The following is a 14,852-nucleotide window of genomic DNA, read 5'->3' on the forward strand; positions in this document are numbered from 1 at the left end:
TTGATTATTTTTGAGTCCACATATAGTTAAGATCATGCAACTTTTGTCTGACATATTTCACACAAATTTTGTCTGGCATATTTCACTTGACATAATGTCCTCTACATCTATTCATGAGATAACAAATAAGAGAATTTTCTTCATTGTTAAGGATGAGTAATATTCCATTACATACATTTGGCACATTTTCTTTATCTATTTACCCATGATGGACATTTAGGTTGTTTCCATATCATAGCTATTGTGAACAATGCTACAATGAACATGGAAGTGCGGATATCTCTTCAAGGTCCTGATTTCAAGTCCTTTGAATTCATACCCAGAAGTGAGGTTGTCACATCATATGGTAGTTCTATTTTTCATTTATGAAGAACCGTCATACTGTTTTCCATAATGGCTATACCAATTTACATTTCCACCAACATTGTAGAAGAGTTTCTTTTTCTTCATGTCTTTACCAACCTTGCTCTCTTTTCCCTTTTTTCAATAACAACTGTGTTAACCTAAGATGTAAAGTAAGCCATTCTAAATGGAAAGTAGTATCTCATAGTGGTCTTCATTTATGTTTTCCTGATTATTGGTGATGTTAAGTACCTTTTGATATACCTGTTATTCAATTGTATGTATTCTTGAAGAAATGTCTATTAAGCTTCTTTGACAATTTTTAAATCAGGTTATTTGCTTTCTTGCTATTCACTTTTATGAGATCTACACACACACACACATATTTGTGTGTGTGTGTGTATATATATATAATTTGTAGAGACAGTGTCTCCGTATGTTGCCTAGGCTTGTCTAAACTCTTGAGCGCAAGTGTTCCTCCTGCCTCAGGCTCTCAAAGTACTGGGATTACCGGCATGAGCCATGGTGCCTGGCCACCCATATATATTTTTGATATTATGAAACCCTTTATCAGATATATAGTTTGCAAATACTTTGTCTCATTCTATAGGCTGCCTTTTTATTTCATCGATTGTTTCTTTTGCTATGCAAAAGCTTTTTAGTTTAATGCAATCACTTTATTTCTGCTTCTATCGCATGTGCTTTTGGTGACATACCCAATAAAATCATTGCCCAGACCAATGGCAAGGAGCTTTCTCTCTATTTTCTGCTAGAAGTTTTATAGTTTCAGGTCTTACGTTTAAGTATTTTGTCCATATTTATTTGATTTATGTGTGTGATGTATGATAAAGTTCCAATTTCATATTTTTACATGTGAATATTCAGTTTAATCAACACCATTTATTGAAGAGACTGTCCTTTCCCCATTGTATATTTTTATTCTCCTTGTCAAAAATTAGTGGACCATATATGCAAGGATGTAGTTCAGTGCTCTACTTTGTCCCATTGATGTATGTATCTTTTTTATGCCAGTGCTTTACTATTTTGATTGCTATAGCTTTGTAATGTAATTTGAAATCAAGAGGTGTAATACCTCCAGCTTTGTTTTTTTTGCTTAAGATTGCTTTGGCTTTTTGAGATATTTTATGGTTTCTTCTTAATGTCAGAGTTTTTTCCTATGCCCGTGAAAAATGCCATAGAAATTTTGATAGATATTGCAATAAAACTGTACATCCCTTTGGGTAATATGGATATTTTAACAATCTTAATTTTTTCAATCCTTGAACAGTGTATATGCCTTTTATTTATTTACGTGTATCTTAATGTCTTCATTAATTTTTATGGGCTTTATGTGCCAATTTTTTACTAGATTGGTTAAATTTACACCAAAGTATTTTACTCTTTCTGATGCTATTGTGAATGGGATTGGTTTTTTAATTTCTTTTTCAGATAGTTCATTGTTAGTATATAGAAACACAACTCATTTTTGAATGCTGATTTAGTATCCTGCAACTCTACTAAATTGATTTATCATTTCTAACAGTTTTTTAGTCTAGCCTTTAGGGGTTTCTATACAAAAGATAATGTCATCTGCAAACAGTCAATTTTAATTCTTCCTTTCTAATTTTGATTTTCCTCCCTCCCTCCCTTCCCCTTTTCCTTTCTTTCCTTTCTTCCTTCCCTTCCTTCCCTCCCTTCCTTCCCTTTCCTTCCCCTCTCCCTCCCTCCTTTCCTTCCTTCCTTCCTTCCTTCCTTCCTCCCTTCCTTCCTTCCTCCCTTCCTTCCTTCCTTTCTTCCTCCCCTCCTTCCTTCCTTTTCTTCCTTTCTTTCTTTCCTTCCTTCTTTCTTTCTTCTTTCCTTCTTTTTGCCTAATTGTTTTGGCTACTATTTCCCATACTATGTTTAAGAGAAGTGGCCAAAGTCAGCATCCTTGTCTTGATCCTGACCTTAGTTTTCCACCATTGAGCATAATGTCAGCTGTGTGCTTTCTGTATATGGCCCTTATTATGTACAGGCATATGCATTCTCTACCTAACTTGTTCAGTGTTTTTACTATGAAAGAACATTGAATTTGGCCAAATGCTTTTTCCGCCTCTAGGGAGATGATCATAAAGTGTTTGTGATGCATTTTGTTAGTGTGGTTGATCACATTTACTAATTTGTGTACGTATAATCATCCTTGCATCCAGGAAATAAATCCCACTTGATCATGGAGTATGATCCTGTTAATGTGTTGCTGAATTTGCTTCCCTGATATTTTGTTGAGTGTTTTTGCATCTATATTTATCAGCGTTATTGGCCTATAATTTTATTTTCATGTAGTTTATTTATCTGACTTTGGTATCAGGGTAATGCTCACCTTATAAAATGAATTTGTAGATATTCCCTTCCCTTCAATTATTAGAAAAGAAATGATATTAGTTTTTCTTTAGATGTTTGGTAGAATTCAGCTGTGAAGCAATCAGGTCCTAGGATTTTCTTTTATGGGAGACTGTTACTCCTGATTCAATCTTTTTACTTGTTATTGGTGTGTTCAGATTTTCTATTTCCTCGTGATTTAGCTTGGTGAGTTGTATGTGTCCAGGAATTTATTCATTTCTTTTAGTGTATCCAGTTTGTTGGCATCTAACTGTTCATAGTAGTCTCTTATGATCCTGTCTGTGGTATCAGTTGTAATGTCTCCTCTTTCATTTATAATTGTATTTATTTGAGTCTTCTCTCTTTTTATTCAATCTAGCTTAAGGTTTGACAAGTTTGCTTACTTTTTTTTTCAAAAAATTAACTTGGTTTGGCTACTCTAGGTCACTTAAATTTCCATATAAATTTTAGGATTCACTTGTAAATTTCTATTTAAAAACCACTTGGAATTTTGACAACGACTGCATTCAATCTGTGGATTAATTTGGTAAAAATTGCCATATTTACAACATTAAGTCATCTGATCCATAAGCATGGTGTGCCTTCTTATATATATTTAAATCTTCTTTAGTTTATTTAAAGTAATTTTTTTAGTTTTATGAGTAAAAATCTTAAATTTTGATTACATTTAATCATCACTATTTTATTATTTTGATGTAATTGTAATTGAATTTTTTATTTTATGTTCCAAAAGCTCACTGCTAGTGGATAGCAATAAAAGTGATTTTGTGTATATTGATCTTCCTGCAAAACTGATGAAGTGACATATTAGCTCTCATGGGTTTTTAGAGAATTTTTAAATGATTTTTCTATATACAAGACCATGGCATTTACAAAAAGAGCATTTAACTCTCTCATTCCAATCTGGATGACTTCTTTGGATCCACTTCTTTCTATTGTTTAATTGCTCTGGCTACAATTTCCATACAATGTTGACTAGGAGTGGTGATAGCAAATGTCTTTGTCTTTCTTATTTTAGAAGATCATTCTGTCTGTTACCCTCAAGTATGTTGTTAGCTGTGGGTTTTTTGTAGGTGCGCTTAGTCATGATAAGGATATATTCTTCTGGTCTTAATTTGTTGAATGTTTTAATCATGAAACTGTGTATCATGAAACCAGTTGGTCACTTTGTACAATCTATTTTATGTGTTGCTATAGTTTGGTAATAATTATCTTTGTCTTATTCTGTATAGGGTAATAGTTTCCTCAAAGAATGCATTGTGTAGTATTTCATCTCCTATTATTTGGAAGAGTTTTTGAAGAATTGTTATTAGTTTAATTTTGAGTGCTTCATAGACATCATTCCTGAAGTCAAAGCAGACCTAAGTTTTCCTTTGTGGAAAGGTTCTTCTTTTTACAGTTGTTGTTAATTACATGGTCTCATATTTTTATAGATTTATTTGTGTTTCTATTTATGGGCAATATCTGAAAGTTAGACATGAAGGGAGAGGCCTTAGTTTACAGAGGAGAGGAAATCCAGGGACCCACACTTTAAGCTGGTCATGTTTTTGTTGTCCTCCCACTCCAACTGGTTCCATTTAATAGTTTCTTGCAACATATTTAGTTTATATTATAGTACGTAGTACATGTAAACTTTCACTGGGATCATTCTTCTGAGTTCAGAATTTATGATCACGAAAATGACATCTAAGTGAAGAGTAGGCATGCTAGCATTATAACAGGAAACAAACCTATATTGTGTTTTTGGTCAAATTTGATTACTATTTTTGAACATTTTTCTTAACCCAGCAGTATTTTATACTGTTGACCACCACTCATTTCCTGAAACTATTTTATTCCTTGAGAGGGAGACCTACTGGCAAAAAAATTCCTCAATTTTTGTTTGTATGAGAGAGTGTTTATTTCTCTTTAATTTTCAAAGGACAATTTCACAGGGTGGAGAATTCTGGAGGGGTGTGTGTGTGTGTGTTCTTGGAACACCAAATGTTTTGCCCTACTGTTTTCTTGTTTCCTTGTTGACAGAAGAGAAGTTGGAAGTAATTCTTATAGTTGAGCCTCTATAGGTAAAATGATTTTTCCTTTAGATTCTTTCCAGATTTGTTCTTTGCCTCTGATTTTCTGCAGTTTGAATATGATATATCTAGTTGTTATTTTTTGACATCTAATCTACTTAGTGTTTTCTGAGTTTGCTGAATCTGTGGGTTGGTCTCTGATCAACTTTGTGAAATTATCAGGCATTATTGCTTCAAATAATTCTGCTTTATTTTTCTTCTCCTCTGGTATTACCAGCATGCATATGCTACTCCTTTTGTAGTTGTTCCACAGTTCTTGGAGAGAGATATATATCTCCAAGAGATATATATATATATATATATATATATATATATATATATATATTTATATCTATATATATTTATATATAAATATATATATTTAGATCTAAATATATTTATATATATTTAGATCTAAATATATATATAAATATATATATTTATATATATTTATATATATTTTTAAATTTTGAGATGGAGTCTAACTCTGTTGCCAGGCTGGAGTGCAGTGGTGCCATCTCAGCTCACTGCAACTCTGCCTCCTGGGTGCAAGCGACTACCTTGCCTCCGCCTCTGGAGTATCTAGGACTACAGGCACGTGCCACCCAACCTGGCTAATTTTTTTTTTTCTCGTATTTTAGTGGAGAGGAGATTTTGCCATGTTGGCCAGGATGGTCTCGATCTCCTGACCTCGTGGATCCGCCCACCTCAGCCTCCCAAAGTGCTGAGATTACAGGTGTGAGCCACTGCACCAGGCCAGTTCTTAGATATTTTGTTTCATTTTTTTCAGTATTCTCTTCTTTGATTTTCAGTTTTGGAAGTTTCTATTGACATATCCTCAAGCTCACTGTTTCCTTCCTCAGTTCTGTCCAGCCTACTACTGGTCCCAAGAGAGGCTTCATTTCTATAACAATGTTTTTGAATCCTAACATTTTTTTTTAATTATTTCTTAGATTTTCCATCTTTCTGATGACATTGTCCATTTCTTCTTGCATGCTATCTACTTTTTTCTATTAAAACCCTTTACATATTAATCAAGTTGTTATGAACTTTGAATCTCATAATTCCAACATCTCTACCATGTCTGTATCTGGTTCTGATGCTTACTTTGCCTCTTCAAACTGTGTTTTCGTCTTTTAGTATTGCTTGTAATTTTTTGTTGAAAGCTGGACATGGTATTCTATGTTAAAGAACCTGTGCTAAATAGATATGTTGGAAAGGTGTTGGGCTGGGGGGAAGCATTCTGTAGTCCTATGATTAGGTTTTAGTCTTTTAGTGAACCTTTGTCCTTCACTCCTACTTCTGAGTTTTTCCTACTCCTTTAAATAAGACACAATGACTAGAGTGGGGCTGGAGTTAGAGTTTTCCCTTCTCCCACATGAAAAGCAAGACAGAGCTGCAGTTGAGTATTTCCTTTCCCCCAGGTAAATTACGCTCTGCTAAACCCCAGCAGTTCAGGTCGTGATGGAAGAGTTTCTCTTGAGGGCAGCCCTTGTTAAGAAGAACACAATGCTCTGGACATATTTCAGACTGGCTCCTTTTCCCTTCTAATTCTAGAAGCATAAGAAAAGTTTTCTCTGATTTTCACTGCGAGAACCGGATAGCTTCCTGGGGGTAGACACATAATAGGGGTAGACACGTAATAGTATGGAGACATCTAAAACTAGGGCCCCTGGAGTTGTTTACTCTCAGACTTGTCCACACTGAGCTTCTATCTATTCTTCAGTTATAGTTTAAATTTTTCTACCCTGGTACTGGTTCTCATGGGAGTTTCTGCTCATGAATTTCTGCTCTGGTGAGTTATAATTAGTTATATCCACTTGTCTGTCTCTAGTTTGGGAAATCGCTGTCTTGTGATCTCAATTCTCTAACAGATCTAAGAAGCATTGTTAATTTTCAGTTTCTTCAGATTTTTACTGTTGTTAGAATAGAATGATGAAATGACAACTTCCAAGCTCTGTACATGCTGGACACAGAAACCAAAGTCTGTCTATACTGTACTTTTTAAAAATATAATTATGTACATAGTTGCCTTTACCAAGGTTCTTTGCTTCTTCATGTTGGATTAGAATTACTGTCTTGGGACATTTGCTTCAGTCTGAAGAATATTTTTTTTGTTGTTTCTTGTAAGGTGCGTCTACTAGTAATTCTCCCAAATTCTTAAAAATGTTTCTATTACACAATCATCTTTGAAATATAGTATTGCTGGCTATAAGATTTTTACTTGGCAGTAGCTGTTTTATTTTAACATTTTGGATACCTCACCCCATTGTCTTCTAGCCTCCATGTTCCTGATGGGAGATAAGCTGAGAAAATCTTACTGAAGTTTTTTTGTATGTAATGAATTGCTTTTGTCTTACCGTCCTTATCTTTCAATATTTTGACTAGATATACATATAGATATTTTGCTCCTTTACCTCTCTATTATTTCTGGTACTCCATTAGCTATATACTGATACACTTAATGGTATTCTACATTTATGTAAAGCTCTACTCATATTTTTAAGTAATTTTTCTTTTTTTTCCACTTACATAATATCTATTAATCTATTAATTTAACTGAACTTCTTCCAGCTCAAATATATTGCTGAGTCATTCTATTACCTTTTTAATAATTTCACTTTACTGTTATTCTATATTTGATGAAGCATTGTCATCATTTTTCCTTTTTTTAATCCATGGTTTCCTTTAGTTCTTTGTATTTATAATAGCTGCTTTGAAATCTTTGTCTGCCAAGTCTAACTTAGTCCAAATATTTCTGCAGTTTTTGTTGCCTGATATTTTTGGTGCGTATATGGATTGTACTTTCTGTTTTTTACCTCTGGATTCTAATCCTTCCCAGTGGATTTGTTTGGTAATTTGGCTGGACTATTTTATTGCAATCTGTTTTCCTTGTAATGTGAAACTTTTGATGTTGCTCCTAAAAGGGTACAGGCTTAGGATGTACGTGGTAACCTTGTGATGACAATGACTATAATCAAGGCGCTTTTAAACACCCTTTTTGTTGTTTCTCTCTGTTAAACCATCTGCTTCTGCTATTGTAACACCCAGCTATTAGCTTACACCAATTGCAGGCTGATTGCTAAATTGTTTTCAACATGCCTTGGAGCATAAATTGCTCCATAGTCTGATCAATTAAATCCAAGTGCTTTTGCAAAAATAGTCTTTGAACCTAGCCCTTGAAGCTTATTTCTTCCCTCTAACCCCCAAAGAACCATCCTTAGTGACCTTTCTTTGGTTGTCTTTGTTAAACATCTAGCTGGTGTATAATTTAGTTTTTTTTTTTTAATATCTACCATCTTTTCTTAATTGTTTACCATCACAATCTGCATTGATTTTGACAGCATCCTTAGGCTTAAACTTTCCTACCCTCTGTTGTAATTAAGTTATCTTAAAAGAGGTACAGACCAGAATTTTACTCTTGGACATTTATCTCCAAGAAATGAAAACTGTGTTCTCTCAGAAACTTGAATTCAAATGTTCTTAATACTTTAATTAATAATGAAAAACTAGAAATTTCTTCAATGCATTTCAATGGGTGAATGGTTACCAAAAGCAGAGTAAATCCATACTATGACATATACTAACTAAAACAAAGCCAGTTTCAAAAGCTGACATACTGTGTGATAGGACTTATACAAAGTTATTGAAATATAAAAAAAGTCAGTATGGGAAAAAGATTAATGATTGTCAGGGACTAGGAATTATGGGAGAGTTTGATGTATATGTCTATAAAAGGGGAAGGCATCAAAAAGTCTTGTGTTTATAATATAGTTCTGTATCTTAATGTGATTATAGTTATATGTTACTACACATGTGATCATGTTGCACAGAACTACACACATGCCAGCATAAGATCACTTATACCTGATGAAATATGACAAATCTCTGTGAATTGCATCAATATTAATTTTCTGATTTTCATATTATATTATAGTTAGGCAAAATGTTAACATAAAGAAGGTTCACTAAAGGGTACACAGGACCTTCCTGTGCATTTCTTTGAAATGTCCCATGAATATGAAACTATTTCAAAACAGAAAGTCAAAAAGTTATTTCATGAACATAAATGTAAAGGTAAAGTTATGGAACTTTTTGAAGAAAACAAAACTTTTGGAGACCCAGAACTATACCAAGGGTTATTTTACATGAGAACAAATCATGATCCATGAGGAAAATTTGAACTTCATAAAAATTTAAAAAGCAGTTTTTATAAGGTACTTTCAGCAGAAACAAGGAAATATAATGACATGAAAAAGTGGATTGGTTAACATTAGGTTACTTCAGGTTATTTTTCCCTGCAATGTTAAAGCAGAGGGGACTTTCTGATCACATAAGCTAAAATTGACCTGTGTAAGGATTAGGCTTTAATCTCTCTCCTGATTTCTTGGAAAGTCAGATAAACAACTTAGTTTCAGTTTGGTTACATGGCACCTTAGGGTGAACGGCTCCATTTTAGTTTCTTCTGTTGGAGACTAGTGCAAGAACTCAGCTCAAAAATAACCTCCCATAAATTTTATTTAACAACCATCTTACAAAATCTTTCTAAGATGCAAAATTAACACACACTTAAAACTTTTGAATAATTTAATATTACTTTCATAAAAAGTTTACTTACCCAATTAGCTTAAATCTCAAATGTGACATTCTTTTATCAAAAGTAGTTACTTTTGATAGAGAAAGCTAAATTATTTTAACTGCATTCCCAGAGAAAGTTGTATACATCCTAAAAATGAATTTATAATTTATTTCTAGCTATGACATTTCTTCAATATGTCTAGTTTCCTATTAGCCTCTGACCTACTTGAACACAAGGATGGCATCCCTATATTTTGGAAAGAGCTGCTACAAAGGTCCCTGAAATGTATTCAAGTCCTTTTCCCCATTGTCTTGGATATTAGCACTTGGCTCCTTTTTAGTTATGTTAATATCTCTAGCAAGTGGTTGCTCCACAGCCTACTTGAATTCCTCTCCTTTCAAAGCTTTTTCTTGCTACAAAGCTAGGCTGAAAATTTTTCAAACTGTTATGCTCTGCTTCCTGATTAAATACAAATTTCAACTCTAAATCATTACTTTGCTCCCCCATCTGATTATGGATTGTTAGAAGCAGCCAGGCAACATCTTGAAAACTTTACTGCTTAGAAATTTTCTCTGCCAGATATCCTATATGGTCATCTTTAGTTCAAGCTTCCACAGATCCCTAGGGAATGAACAAAATGCAGCCAAACTCTCTGCCAAGGCGTAACACACATGACCTTTGTTCCAGTTCCCAGAAGTTCCTCATTTCCTTCTGAGACCTTGGCAGCCTGGACTTAACTATCCATATCACTGTCAGCCTTTTGGTCACAGTCATTTTAACTAGTCTCTAGGAAGTTCCAAATGTTCCCTCATCTTCCTGTCTTTATCTGAGCCCTCCGAACTTTCCCAACCCATTACCCAGTTCCAAAACTGCTTCCAGATTTTCAGGTATCTTTATGGCAATGCCCCACTGCTAGTACAAATTTTCTATGTTAGGCCATTCTTGCATTGCTATAAAGAAATATGAGAAATTGAGGTCAATTTATAAAGAAAAGGGACTTAATCGGCTCACAGTTCTGCAGGCTTTACAGGAAGCATGGTGCTGGCTTCTGCTCAGCTTTTAGGGAGGCCTCAGGAAGCTTACAATCATGGCAGAAGGTGAAGGGGCAAAAGGTATGTCACAAGGGAAAAGCAGGAGCAAGCGAGAGAGAGTCAGGTGAGGATGGTACCACACACTTTGAAATGGCCAGATCTTGCAAGAACTCACTATTACCAGGACAGCACCAAACCATGGGAGATTCACCCCCATGATACAAACACCTCCCACCAGGCACCACCTCTAGCACTGGGGATTATAATCCAGCATGAGATTTGGGCAAGGACAAATATCCAAACAATATATTCACATTTTTTTAAAAAAAGCAGCCATCCTAACCAGTCAAAGAAAATTAAGAAATTTAAATAATGAACATGTATTTCCTGTTTTGATTACTTGACTGATGAACAGAGATTTTAATAAAATCATGAGTAACTGTATTATTTATCATGCCTTCAGTGATGTATAATAGACTTCAGAAATGTGTTCAAGTCATAGAGAGTCAGAAAGTCATTATTCTTTAATAGCAACACAATAAATCCTGAGGTATTAATTATTATCAATTATCATGTGAATTAACAAAATATATAAAAATAAAGTCTTTAAGGTGTATAGGACTATTTAAATATGACATACAACATATATCACAACAAAAAGCACATGGTTAAAAAGTAAATACTTCAGTGAAATAAAAATCTTGGCTATTTGGAAGTTATTTTTTTATGTTATTATTGTTTGTAAGTCAAACAAATATTTTATGTTTAGAAGGAAGTGTGGAAAAATGAATTGTAAAAAAGCCAACCTTATTTTGTTTCCTTCTACAAACTGGAGAAGACAATCAATATTTGATTTTGTTTTTAAATATTGCATGAAAGGTATACAAGCAAGAGTATTCCATAGAAGGACAACTTAAGAATGTCTGGCAAAAAAATTGAAATTAGGTAATTCTATTTTTATATTTTTGAGAACTGCCATACTGTGTTCCACAGAAGTTTTACAATTTTTCATTCCCACCAACAGTCCAAAAGGGTTCCAGTTTGCCCATATTCTTGCTAGGATTGTTATTTTCTGCTTTTTTTAAAAAACATATTGGCCATCCTAATGGGTGTGAGGAGATATCTCACTGTGGTTTTGATTTGCATTTCCCTAATGATTAGTGATATTGAGCATATTTTCTTGTGTTTGTGGGCCACAGAGGATGCGAAGTTGTTGTTGAATACATATTATTCAATGAGGAGTTATTCTTTACTGAGCACAGAATTTCACTTTTGCAAGATGAAAATGTTTCTGGAGACAGATGGTGATAGTTTCACAATATGAATGTACTTAGTACCACTGAACTGTACACTAAAAATGGTTAGAATGTGTATTTTACTACACAAAGTATTTTTATAAAGTGAATAAGGAAATTGTGAAAAAATTAAAGTCAGCAACCTGAATATTAACTATAAAATGAAAATTATTTCCATGTTAACTCTATTGTTTTCATGTGTGAACTTCATATTAATGGGGAAAAAAATAAAGACTAACCTTTTATTTTGTCTCCCTAAGCTGTAGGTTTTTCTAAGAAACAAAGTGTATAAAACTGAATAAATGGATTTTGATTGTTTTTACATAGTCATTTCATAGTTTGCCTGGTAAATTATAAATCAATGCTAAGGTACAAAAACATATACATTTATTTTATGTTTAGCTTTTTAATTGGACTCCTTATAATATAGATAAGTTACCTATCATATAGATAAGAACCAAATTTATCTATAATATAGATAATACAACATCTATAATATAGATAACCAAACTTATCTATAATAATCTTTGATTTTTAGCAGTTATAAAGTAGAAATTCAGTAGTAAATAAGGTTTAAAATAGGCAATTGGCTACTACTAAACATATTGTGAATTTCTATTTTTTCTGTTTTTCTTCACTATAGTAATTCGTCCGTTGTATCAGAAAGCCATGACGTGGGACATTAATATTGCACAGAACTTCCATAGCAAATAACCTAAAGGAACAAACGTGCTTTATTTATAACCTTATGTTATCCCCGAATGCATTGTAAATGTCAAACTTTTGGAAAATAAAGCCTGCGTGCCCTCCCACGTGCCTCCTCCAGTGCCTCCTGCTGTGGGTGGGAACCCCCTGACTCCAAGTTCCAAGAGTCTCTGGGATCCACAGACCTGGGTCTGGGCCGTGCCCTCCAGACCCCACCGTTCTTGGGATCCGCTCGGCCTCCCCAGCCCTGGCCAGAAGCAGCCCCCATTCCATGCTCAGCAGCTATCACTGTGGCGAGGCCGCTGGCCACGCAATGCTCTCTTGCTGATCCTCTCAGGGCTGGGCCGGCTGACCTCCGCGGGTGATGGCAAGTGAAGAATTTTTGCTGCGTACGGGGACTGCATTTCAGTGTCCAGAGAGGAAGCATGTGTCACCCTCCCTGTTCCAGTAGCTCAGGCCAAGCTGTGCAGAAGAAACAGAGCTTGTTGCTCCAGAGCCCCAGAGCTTCAAGGCCAGGCGGGCATCATCCTCCTTGGTCTTGAACCTCAGGCCAGGCTGGGGAGGGGCACGGTCAGAGCCTGCCCAGTTTCAGGGCCACTGTGCCATTGGCATCTGGTTGAACCTGCTAGTTGGAGGGCTCAGCCCAGAACTCAGACAGCTGTTCCTCACTTACCTGACTCTGCTCAAGAGGGTGCATTTCCTGGAGAGGTGGGGGAAGGAGGGAGGCTGGATGGGGTTTGACACCTACAGCCCATATTTCCTTTCCCATTCTGGGTTGAGGTCACCAAGACCCAGAGTGTGGGGGATGACTCTGGGTAATACTCCCTCTTCTCTTCTAGGGGAGCCTCTTCCTGGAATTGGACAAAGTCTGGTTTTGTGGGGTGTGTGTGTGTGTGTGTGTATTGGGGCTTGAAAGTATAGTCATGTAAGATGAGCAGACGAGTGAAGAAAGGAAGCTGTGATACACTGGGAATGCTCACATGTTTTTCCTTACTGCAGATTCTGAAACACCATTTCTACAAATTGTATGGCCACAGAATACTAAGAAAGACACCAATAATGTTGATGTATCTATACACATTCATCTGTGAAATTATATTTGTGCTCATATTTACTTTGTTCTTACATTTTGCCTGAGTGAAAATATATGGTTTACTTACTTTTTCTTTCATTATTCTTCAAGTAGTATATGCATACTAGGGAAATAATTCTTAAATATTTAAAAATACAGTCTCAGAAAAAAACAAAAGAAAACATACCAAATTCCTAGCACATAAAAAGGCTAAACAGCCAACTTGAACTTGATTTTAACTAGCTTTATTGAGACGTAACTAACATATCATACAATTCACCCATTTAAAGTATGCAATGAGCCAGGTGTAGTGGCTCACTCCTGTAATCCCAGCACTTTGGGAGGCCAAGGTGGGCGGATCACGAGGTCAGGAGATCGAGACCATCCTGGCTAACACATTGAAACCCCATCTCTACTAAAAATACAAAAAATTAGCTGGGCATGGTGGTGGGTGCCTGTAGTCCCAGCTACTTGGGAGGCTGAGGCAGTAGAATGGCGTGAACCTGGGAGGTGGAGCTTGCAGTGAGCGGAGATCATGCCACTGCACTCCAGCCTGGGCGACAGAGCGAGACTCCGTCTAAAAAAAAAAAAAAGTATGCAATGTAATAGTTTTAGTAAGATCACAGAATTATGCAACCATCACCATAATCAATTTTTGAACATTTCATCACCCAAAAAAGAAGCTCCAGAAACATTAGTAATCACTCCCCATTGTTTTCTCCTACTTTCCTTTACTTCACCTTTACTTCACCTTTACTTCTCCTTTACTTCACCAGCCCCAGGCAATCACTTATCTACCTTCTAGCTCTATATATTTGTTTATTCTGAACCTCAAAAGACAAGAAAAGCAAGAATAGAAAACAAGGGATTACTGTAAACTAAAAAGCTTTGATATAGCAAAAGAAACAATCAATAGAGTGAAGAGACAACCTATATAATAGGAAATATTTGCAAATTATACATCAGGTAAGGGGTTAATATCCAAAATTTGTAGGTGACTAAACTCAATAACAAGAAAACAAATAATATTATTTTGAAATGGGCAAAGGACCTGAATTGACATTTCTCAAAAGAAGCCATCCAAATGGCCAAGAATTGTATGAAAAAATGGTCAGCATCACTATCATCAGGGAAATGCCAGTGAAAATCACATGCAATGTAATGTCACTGCACACCTGTAGAATGGATCCTTTATTGACAAAAAAGTGCACAATTAAACATTTATGCTAAGAGATTTTTTCATACAAATTCTTAGAATTAGAAAATTTAGCAAAAGATACTTGAGCTCTGAAAAATTAATTAATACCATATGTACGATAATGGTTAGAAAGCTGAAAAGTGTTAAAGGAAGTGACACATCCAAGTCTCAATCACTTACTGGCTGTGTTTCAAAACAAT

General features: G+C 35.1%; 1 protein-coding gene across 1 annotated transcript in view; it reads left to right on the forward strand.

The window, feature by feature from the left end:
• The window catches only part of ADAM18 (ADAM metallopeptidase domain 18), a 153,022-nt gene extending 140,533 nt beyond the window's left edge, over positions 1 to 12,489 (forward strand). The window contains exon 20 of the mRNA XM_016959382.3: positions 12,321 to 12,489. Within this exon, the coding sequence (XP_016814871.2) occupies positions 12,321 to 12,363 (43 nt within the window). The 3' untranslated portion in view covers positions 12,364 to 12,489. The remainder of the gene's footprint in view (positions 1 to 12,320) is intronic.
• Positions 12,490 to 14,852: the final 2,363 nt, after the last annotated feature.

The sequence above is a fragment of the Pan troglodytes genome, chromosome 7 (assembly GCF_028858775.2).
Source record: "Pan troglodytes isolate AG18354 chromosome 7, NHGRI_mPanTro3-v2.0_pri, whole genome shotgun sequence".
Lineage (NCBI taxonomy): Eukaryota > Metazoa > Chordata > Mammalia > Primates > Hominidae > Pan > Pan troglodytes.